The sequence below is a fragment of the Pieris brassicae genome, chromosome 8 (genome assembly GCF_905147105.1).
Source record: "Pieris brassicae chromosome 8, ilPieBrab1.1, whole genome shotgun sequence".
Lineage (NCBI taxonomy): Eukaryota > Metazoa > Arthropoda > Insecta > Lepidoptera > Pieridae > Pieris > Pieris brassicae.
In genome coordinates this window covers 20,505,426-20,516,684 of record NC_059672.1, presented here as the reverse complement: position 1 = coordinate 20,516,684, position 11,259 = coordinate 20,505,426, and the positions used below count along the sequence as shown (strand labels likewise).

At 32.4% G+C, this 11,259-nt stretch overlaps 1 protein-coding gene across 1 annotated transcript; it reads right to left on the bottom strand.

Moving 5' to 3' along the window:
* Positions 1-823: 823 nt before the first annotated feature.
* LOC123713226 lies at positions 824-10,964 on the bottom strand. Its single transcript, XM_045666807.1, has 5 exons — positions 10,871-10,964; positions 6,427-6,553; positions 4,437-4,582; positions 3,736-3,877; positions 824-2,489 (listed from the first exon to the last, which is right to left on the bottom strand). Exons 1-5 carry the CDS (start codon positions 10,935-10,937, stop codon positions 2,276-2,278), a joined length of 696 nt encoding a protein of 231 aa, XP_045522763.1. The 5' UTR covers positions 10,938-10,964; the 3' UTR covers positions 824-2,275.
* Between the last annotated feature and the right edge of the window lie 295 nt (positions 10,965-11,259).

The following is an 11,259-nucleotide window of genomic DNA, read 5'->3' as shown; positions in this document are numbered from 1 at the left end:
AAGTCGAGCGACGTATTTGGCAGGCAATAAGTGCATCCAGTCTTTGCTTATCACGAGACCATAACGCTCACACAATGCATGATGGAAAGCCTGGGAGTCGCGTAGCTGGTAATAGAGCGTACAATGCTTGGCATCTCCCTTCGTGATTGCGTATGAAATGAGGCCATCGTGAGCGACGTAGGCTGTCGCAACCCTCAGGCTCCTTGAAGACCTCGGCAGAACAACGATATCGCGGCTGCCCACCGACTAGATGGACTGACGATGTCGTCAAAGAGGTCGTCTCCCAGTGGACGTAGAGTGTAAGGCGTACTGGAAGATGGAGGAGGCTACGTCCAGAAATGGACCAAAAAAGAACAAGATACAGAGTAGTTTTAATATTACTTCATCATCAAACTATGATATTTCCACCCGTACTGAAGTTATTAAGAAATAGAGGCATGGCAGACAATTTACTAAATAAATATATCATAAGGTATCTTTATAATAGGATCTTGTTTGGAGTCACTCGTTATGCATTTGAAACCGATTATTTCAAAAGTAATTATAATATTTATAACAATGTAATATTGAATGAGCTTTTACTATTAAACTGTGGAGCTACGTGACGCAATTTCAAAGCGCATCATGCATACAAATTCATTTTATAAACTTACAATATTACGAATTTTCTTTAATATAAAAAAAATAATTTTCCTTTTATATTTTAAATATATTCAATAATACGATGTCTGCTTCGTTTATGTCTTTTTTTCTACTATAAACAGGGAGTATCAGTAATAAATATATTTTTTTAACAACATTTATTATCTTAAACACATATAACAATATGATATTATTACAATACTTTGCGTAATTTTCACATAGGAAGGACGTAATTAAAACAGGTTTTCATGAAACAACATTAAACTAAACGTAAACTGCTGGCTGCTAAACTATTTAAACTGTTGTGTAATTTTTCCCATAAACACAATACACAAAATTACATAATGTATAAGTCATAATTATACGTATAAATTTTCCTTAATGAGTGTAACAATCTTTATGGTGGGATTCAATCTGGTGTCTTAGCGCTAAGTGTGGCTTCCGTATGCCAAAAAGTAATTAATTTAACATGCCATACTTTTTCTTAACTAGCCTCGGCTCTAATTCATACCCATAAGTTACTCATACAGTATGTCTGATGTGTTTCGAGAACAATAATTCCTTTAACAATAAAATTAGGAAAAGCTAAAATATTGTATTTTTTCCGTTGGCGAATTAAAGGCACGGTTAAAAATTGTTGTGCTGTTTAAACCAAACAAACTTTTCATGAATGCTTTAACAATACTAGATTAACTGAATATTTATATTGGTTTTTAATTAATACTAAACATTATTTAATACTAAAATTTGTCGAATCACGACTCCATCTTAAAACAGTTACAAATATATTTCTGGATATTTTCATCAGTCAGCAATGGTGTGCAATAATATGGTAGTGCATGCTCTTTAACCCCCATATAAATAAATGAAAACATCATGATTTGTGAAATGATTGAAAGAAGGTAATCTTTTTCTTTCTCCTAAGCTAATCTGATCAGAAATGCTAGTTAGAATCAAAATAAAACCTAACCTAACCTAATGAAATTCTATGGGAACTGAGACAATATCATTTACATCATGCATGTAAATTTTTTAAGAGGTCTAAAGCCTTGCACCTTTTTAATATTACTTGTGGTACTACGTACAAGTCGTAAAAAACGAAAAAAAAATCGGAGCAGTTTTAATTCGACGAATTTTATAATGAAAATATAAACTCATGTCTTTTTTCATCTACCCTTGTTAGAATATTTTATAAGGAACTTTGTTAAGGATATATAAACGATTGCCAATCTCTATTTACTTAAATATAGGAAATAATTAACTTTCATTTGAATTTTTCGAGTACCTCAATTTCAAACACAATTCTTGTAAATAATACAATTTAAAATCAATGGCAAATATATCTAGCTAATTTTACAGGAATATGCCTATATTGATATATAATAATAATAAGGGAATTTAATAACTAACCCAGTATTCACAAAAATTTCAAGAAAATATCACCTGTTAGCGAGAGAGCCGGTTGTGGCCTAATAATATATGTGAGTGGTTTTATATCTATGTTTAAGGTAAATAAATAAATGTGATTAATATGTGTCGGCGATAAATAACAATAATTATCGACTTTTAATAACAAAAATGTACTTATTAAAAAATTATACTAAATCATATTTTATTCGTTACGGGTCGAATCTTAAAGATTCGGTGGATACAATAATATCCCCGAAAGGAACGTTAGGAGTGGCGTGTTTATAAGTGTGACAGCATCGCAATGGGCTCGTGGCTGTTGGCTGCAAGCAGCAACATCTTGAGCAAGGACCCAGGCCATCCGCCGAAGTAACGTGCCCGCTGATGCTGAACAGGAACGACCAGCATGTGCTACGCACGACACAAATGCATCTCTAGCACTATAAAGAAGACCATCATGTAAATATATGGTAAATGATGTCTACCAAACTATGGTTTAGTTAAAATAAATTCTGTGTATATTTAGTAGTTCATACCGGCATCGTAAAATCACCAGTATAGAAGTTCATACTGATAAACTCATAAGTCTGCAAGAGCAAAGCAAGTTGTTAAAGTGAAATTGTTTCTATAAAATTACAGCTACAACGATGCTTGTATGAGCTTTACATTTTGCTCACTCAGTCTTTCTTTTCACTCAGTTTTATAAGCGTTGCGATTTCCTAAATCGTCAGAGTTACGCCCCGAGAGTATAGCCAAACGCAGGCACTCTCTTCAACAGTTACATTGTAGTCATTCGTTTCATAGCAATTAACATTTCATCACTTCGCTTATATTCTATTGTTCGCGAGTGGTTATAATAATAATAGAGAGAATATAAACTTAAAATAAAATCCCGTATTCTATATATCTATACCTATCTGTATTCAGTATTTATACAAAAGCTTATTATCAAGCAAGAAAATAACATTGTTGCATATTCAATATATTGTGTCTTTGATTTTCCGACAAAAACGATGTGATAAAAGGAGATATGTCAATGAGAAATAATGTTTTTCTTTTACCCGCAGAGCCAATTAATTAGGAACGTCTATTTATTTTATCTTTCCCTCTCATTTCAGAACTATTTTTATCGTAATGATCCTTAATTTTACTTTAGGCGCGCCCTAATAAAATATATGTTAAAAAAATACAAACATACTGCCCTCTAAGTTATACTTGAGTGTTCACAGTGAAGGTTAAGCTAAAGATTATATCAGCACCAAGAGCTATCTATGGAGACAAGAATACTAAATAAAAAGAAGATCAACCCCATCATAAGCGTTGAAACTAAAATGACAATTAAAGACACTAAAGACAACACAATGGCAGGGACCATCCGAGAAAAGAAGACTGGGCAAGCCAAAAAGAAGGTGGGCTGATGACTTCATAGAAATAGTAGGAAAAGACTGGCTTCTTCCAAAGATCTGGAAGAAACATCTGGAAACGATTGGATCATCTCCAATAGGAGAGTTATAATTTTAATTAAATAAATAGTAACAAAATTTGTAATGGAACTTAAGGATATGAAAATAAAAAAGGCTTTATTATTATTCGTTCTATCTTTTGTGGTATTGTTTTTATTAAGTTGTTAATATTGGCTTTGGCTAATTCCTAATACATATTAATATTATCAAATACGATACCTACCAGCACAGTTCATAGCTCTTATTAAAGTAGTTGATGAGTTGAGCTCGTTCAGAGATATCTCTAACAGCAAGCTGCAATTCGTCCACACATCGAGACCAGTCAGGTGAAACCATCGACCAACAAGTTGGTTCTTTTAGGAAATCTAAAATTAAGATTTTTTTTATAGAAAACGTTCGGTTGAGGTTACAGTAGACATCATATTAGCACATATATGTATAATTATTACTGTAAATGGCTTGAGAATGTTAAATTTTATATTTATTTATGTAAACATGAAGCACAAAGATACAAAATTTAACCCCCTATTAGTTAACTCAATAACTCAAAACTTCCATGGTTTTCAGAAACAGGTTTGAGACCATATATGCTAGATAAATAAAATAAAAACAAATCAGTCGCGCTACAGCCTTGTTAACTGTGAGTCTCAGATCTGTATCTGTTTCATAATAATTTGTCAATCTAATAGGCAAGTAGGTGAACAACCTCCTGTATCGGAAACACATCGTCGACTCTTTGGGATTCAAGCAATCCCGTTACCTCACGATGTTTACTTCGCGGTTTGAACGAATGTTAATTGCGCACATAGCCAAAAAGTCGATTGGTTCACAGCCGAGGATCGAACTTACAACTTCAGGGACAAGAGTCGCACGCTAAAGCCACTAGCTAGTTGTAATTAAGGGTTTATTAAAAATTTAAATTACCCCTTCTCAAAGATGAGTCATTGGTACATAGAAACTTCATGAGTGCTCTGGCTCCTCCAATCTGTTGTTGTACTAATTTTTGTCCATCTGTTGGCAGACATCGCTTGATCCACGCATCCATACATGCCATGCCTGTATGGTAGGCCCTACAAAAATTAAGCTGAAGTTAAATTTTATATATAGTACTTTATACAAAAAGCTTTTTTACTCTGAAGACCAACAAGGAGAATCTCTTTATTAATTACGACGTTTTTCTTCTATTTAACATTAGCACATTGAAGAGTCTATTGGTGCACAGCCGGGGATCGAACCTACAAACTGAGAGATGAGAGTCGTACACTGAACCCACTAGGCCAACACTGCTTATTACGTATTACGTATCAGTGCTAATAAGATAATTTCAATTTAATTAAGTTATAGAACCGTCATCTTTTTATGGGGAGGAAATTTTACTGGAATTAGTTTCTCAACAATATTGGGTTGTTCTTATAAAACTGTACTAATGAACCGTGTTGTTGACATGGAAACGAAATATATTCCAAAACAAAGGAAATGTTATCTTATCTTATATTAAATTTTATCTAAAACTCTCTAACATTTTACAGTCAACACAGTTTGAGTAATTTTAGAATCAAACTGGAAAATTACTAAGTAAATTTAATATTTATCATAAATCATCAATTAACGTTGTAGGAAATTATTTGAAAGTAATCCGGTTTTATTTTAAACATAGGACGTCGTTTACACACATCTGCTGTCACATGCAAGTGGATATAAACTAGCATCACAGATATATATTGGTTGTCAGGTTTATAGACTGAAAATAAAAAGCAAGCTTGAAAATGCATTTGTGCACGCATTCATCATATTCCGTAAAAAAATGCCTTTATATATTGTTCTGTGTCTTAATATGTTGTTATTATATTTTAAAAAATGCTGTATTTTATCAACAAATATTTATACTTTGAATATATATTACTATTAGAGTATCCATACCATACGTATTATAACTAGGCTGGCCATAAATACTGTTACATAAAAACTTGTCCTTTTTTCCTAGACCTAGACAAGACCTATATATAGTTCTGTACTTATCGTCTGTATACAGGACATGTCCTACATCAATCTTTACAATTAAATAGAGTGGATTGATCAGAACCCCTTCTGTTGCGATACGATAATGAAAATTTTTTCACGATTGATGAACGCTACAATAAACAAAATTATGAAGTGTACGCTCACAGTCCTAAAGAAGCTGCTCTAGTGCGTCAGTGATGATTTGGCGTGTTTTATTAAAGAGTCACAAAACTACATTTTTGTGAAAAATAAGTGAAAACTTCAGCCAAAGTGTATCAATATACAGCCTGTGATCATGTTGTGAGACCTCTCAGCAATACACTTTTTAGAAATATACCGTGAACTTTCCAGCAAGATTCTGCACCTGGTCACAAGGCCCGAACTACCCAAGCCTGGCTTGAAACCAACATTCCGAACATTATAAGAGTTGAAGATTGGCCCTTATCTAGCCCAAACCTCAACCCTTTAGACTTCAAATTATGGTCAGTTTTAGAAGACATGGCCTGATCAAAAGGACACGGCGACATTGAGTTTCTTAAAAAATATTTGGTGCAAGCAGTGGCGAAATTTTCCTTGATATAGATTCGTTGCCAAAGGCAAGTATAAAAGCCAAAGGTAGATATTTCGAATATAATGTTTTTTGCTGGGACTTTAATAAATATGAAGGTATACATTTTAATAATATTAGATTACTTCATTTTAATAATATTAGATTACTTCATTTAAAAAAATGCATTTTCATTTCTAACTGAACTTATGGCTGGATACTACAAAAACCTATTATTTTTTGCAAGAACTGTACAAATCTTTGATCGTGATAAGCAAGACAAAGACTTCTGGCCGGTTTGAAGAGATACGATGATGGTATGAAGGCATGGAACTCCAGCATATTTTAGTTCACTTCAATACTTACGCACAATGGGCATCCAGTTCTTTTCTCGTCCTGGGCAACCCGACCGGTGTTTTAGGTGTCATGTCGACACACAACCTCAGCTCGTTGGCATCACAACTATCTTCACTCATCTGTGCTCCTCCGCCACCTTTAAGATAGTTTTAATAAATACCAATCAACATCTGGAATAGCTGATATTTACTATCTAAGTTTCTAACTCAATTATTGAATCACGGTCACAAAAACCGACAGCCTGAAGTTAGCATAGTCATTATTTAGAAATAAAAAAAATTAATTAGATAATGCGTTATAATAAACTTTCAATGTACCTTTTTTCTATTGTTAGTGTAGTTTTTTCTACAAACGTAGAATAAAATTTTCGAAAACATTTTTATCTTGTTCATATTTTTTTATTAATGATAAATACCTGTGCCTGTATTAACCACGCCGTCGACTTTTGGTTGTAATACATGTCAATTTCCTCACGATATTTTCCTTCACCGTACAAGCATGTGTTAAGTGCTCAAATAGAAAATTTATTAGGGCAGCCAGGGTTTGAAACTTCTAAAGTTGAAGTCGTGAGTGGTCGAGAATCGTAGGCTCAAGTCACTAAACCAATATTGCTCAAATCAAAATAAAGCATAATTTATAATGTAACACTTCTATAATGCGTTACAAAACTATTAAAATCAGACGGCACAAAACTCCATTTATTAGAAAATTTGAGTGTTCAAAGTAGACGCCGCATTTCTTTAACGAAATCTCTATATATTCTATCTATACGTACCTACCATCATGAAACAATCATCGCTTTGTCAGGAATTGAGAACAGGCCGAGACAGAGAACAGGACGTAACTACACTACAGTACTCCCAAATTCATAATGCGCATACATATCTTCGCTAGTCGTCCTATTATACAAACCCGAATCATTGAATCGTAAGAGCCCTAAACAATACACTTGCATTTTGCACTTTGTTTCAAATTAATAGTATATACCATGTGTACACAATCGAAAACAATTCGGCCGTTCGGCGGCGTTCGCACGAATTGTTTTTGTACTACTAGATAAAAATTGTCACACCTTCACATGCTATATTTGTTATATCGCTTTACATAATATTGCTGGCAAACAGCATAATCCGATAAAGAATATTGTTGTTCATTTTTCCTTTTAGAATTTTCACACTTTAAAGAGGTGCCCGTTATTGGCACTCTTGTAAATTGCAGTTCTGATTTATTGTTGGTTTTGTCGCAAAATTGATGACTTTTCGGAACCATTTTTCATCCAGGTTAGAAATGAATGGATACCCGTGTCTTTTATTTTCTTACGTTTCGTTTTTTATACTAATTCGCGTATAAAATCTCGTAATGAATAGGGCCGTATGAATATATATAAACTTTACTTTTAATTAAGGATTTTAGCACTTTCAACATAATGTCAATTACATACTTCAGCCATGATCCGAATGTATAAATTGTTAATTAAACTTTATTAAATAATTTGAGCTCAATTAACTGGACTTGAGGTTTCTATTGTTTGTTTAATTAAATCGAAACACGGGAATTATGAAATCGGATTTATAAGTAACAAATTAATATTCAGGGAATATTAGAACTTAATATATTTGTATATTGTGTTGTTTTAGCCTATTTAGTTTAAATTATATAAAACCTGATTTATAAATGAACTATTATTAATGGGACATTATGTAAGGTTTCAATGCAACGTCTTCTGGATACCAGAATCATCTTTAAGTTCTCTTATAAGGCTGATAATAGAGGAGGCTTATCTGATGTTAGGTGATACCGCCCCGTCCATGGACTCTCAATGCCAGAGGGCTCGAAATCGTTGCAGGCGTTGCTTTAAAGAATTCATACGCTCTTTACTTGAAGTACCGAAGTCGAATTGGTCCGGAAATACTTCAGTGGGCAGCTGGTTTCAGCTGTTGGTGGTGCTCGGGAAAAACCACTGATCGGTGGCACGATTAACGAGTCAATATTTTATTTATAAGGAGTTGTAAAAGACATCTTTAAAACTTAGTTAAAAAGATGTATACGTTCAATAATAATTGTAAATTTTAAGCATACAAAAAGTCTACCATTTGAGAATTGCTGGCTAGAATAATTTAAAAATATTTTCATTATCGTTCTCCGCAGTGTCCAAAAATATTTGACTTTTGTATTCATACCAGCATAAATCTCACCGGGAATATGATAATTATATAGGGGTATACTAATATTGCATAATGAATTACCCTTTATTTTACTTATGCTTTCAACATGATTTTTCATCTGTTTGTTCAAGCGTTTATAAGATATAAATATGTATTAGCCCATATTATTTTAGCATTTCCTTTATAGTTGGAAAACCATTCAAGACCATTAATTGCTCTTTCGATCATGAACATCATGTTAATTTGATTTATATCGATCTATATACTGAAATTGGATTTGACGTGTAATACATCAAATGTAAAGAGTTTGTGTTTGTGATATTTGTGCCTTGATAATAAGAACGGTCTTCAGGAGTTATACGTTGGAAGTTTAGTAGTGTATGTTGTTGAATTTATTTCAAGATAGGACTATTTTTATTTGAATTATTTGAGTCTGATGATTTATTAAGGCAGCTTGGACAGCTAATTTTGTCAGTGTTCGTATTTTTATCCGCGAATTTCTCGGAAACTTAAATTAATATCGATATCTTGACTTGAATGTAATATTTTTCAACTTTGGGAACAGTCCAATTTCGCGGAAAAGCGTCAGGAAAAACCTTTGTTTTCACAACTTCGTTATTAGTATTATGTGATGCAATGGAAATACAGTATCTCTATATTAAAGAGAGATTAACCATTTTGGAAGTAGTTATGAGTATGAAAATATTTAAATACTAAAGGAAATTCCAGTCGTGTTTAACAGAATTTTCTAAAGTTACATTCCCTGCCAAAAAAGATAAAGTGATTGTGTGCAAGGTGCTGAAACCGCAAGAATATTGAATGCACTATGAAAAGATATTTCTTCGATTATTCGTCAAGTTTATTCGAGAGGACATCTTTACCGAATTCCAATTGAATGTTGAAATACTAAGCGTGTATTTTAGAGCAGAGTGAATAAATATTAACTAAAAAATAAAAATAATGTATTAAATTCATCTACTTATATGTCGCGTAATGACATGCGATTTTTTTTTATATTCTAACTAGCCATCTGGGTGATGTCTAGTTAATATTTGTAATTAATAAAGTCTGATAAAACAAAAGTTTCAACCCCTGCTAGGTACAATTGAATTTTAATTTCGTATTTAACTTGCTGCTAAAACATAAGTAATTATGATATAAACTGACTGATATAACAACGCAGACAGACAGAAGGCTGTTCATTTACTTGTTACTCAACTTCAAAATTATATAATGAAACAGAAACTTTAACACATAGATACATAATAGCAATATGTAGAAGTTTTTGATGACAAACACATTATTCACAATGCCAACCTACTTATAAGCAACCCAGGAAACACAGTTTCTTCGCCCAACGCTTTTATGCGCCTCAGTATTAACCACTTCTTAAAAACAATTTTTTTACTAACGATTCAAAACTTTATACATTTACTAACAATCTTAAACAACATCTTGTCAACCTGTCCTATGCTGAAACGGAACATATTTTATTGTGCAACAATAGTTTAATTATAATATCAAAGTGTTATGTAGAAATTATTATGCCAAGTTCTTTTAACTTACACGACAAAGAGAAACCTAGTATGGGGGCTATTGCACTTTATTTTCAACGAAACTATCTTTTCTTTCAAACAAAATATGCATTTTAATGTGATATTAATAGGCAGTTAAATATTCTGTGTATTTGATATTTGTTTAAGTCGTTCTATTCCATAATTGTTTATTTTTTAGCAAGCGATGCATTGTCGCTGTACATCAAATATTTGTCTAGTAGCTTCATACAATGTTATATATTAAGGTACCTACTTTTCGTTGGAAATTAAGACATATTGAATATGAAGACGTAAGTGGAACGTGGAGGAATATGCATTATTTTTGTTTTTAATTTAGTTTGGAATGGAACAAGCACAACTGTGCCAGTCTGTAATAAAGTCTAAATCTAAATATATAATATCTCAGCAATCTATACATATATAACGTTTTGACATTTAACATACATATACAGATAATCAAAACATAGCTCAATGAGATGTTTTTAAGTCTACCAGAAATAAAATGATAATATTTTGTGGAAATCGAATTAACACAAGAACCTAACTTTATGAATTCGTTTTAATATTCAATGTATCACTTTAAAATTATTATTACTATGTTAAGAATATTAGAAATAGTGTGTATTAGTGGTTTGAAAATAAATATAAATGATACTTAAATTTATTTACTTTCGTACATATATAACGGTACTAAACAATAAATAATTTTAAAAAGAAATAAAGTTTACTTACTCGCAATAAGAACAATAGCCGCCAAAATAAAAAACATTTTAGTAACTTTGTTCAAATACTTGCACATAAACTACAAAACCACAAAACAGATGTATGTTATTTATTTTATTGTATTCCACGATTGAAAGTTTCTCCGAGCATCAACACGTCCGTTACCAACGGAGTATCAAGTATAACTGAAAACTCCGCAAGCATTTAAAAGCTTGGGTTAAGCCAAACTGCGAGGTTCACTGAAAATTGTTACCTTGAAATTGATATTTCTAGCGATAGAAACTTTTATAACCTTGTATTGTATATTATCTCTCGACAGAACTTTGGTATTTTCCATATTTTTGTCCTGGTCAATTCTTGCAATGGATCAGCTGGTTATGGTAGGGAGGAGTGATGGC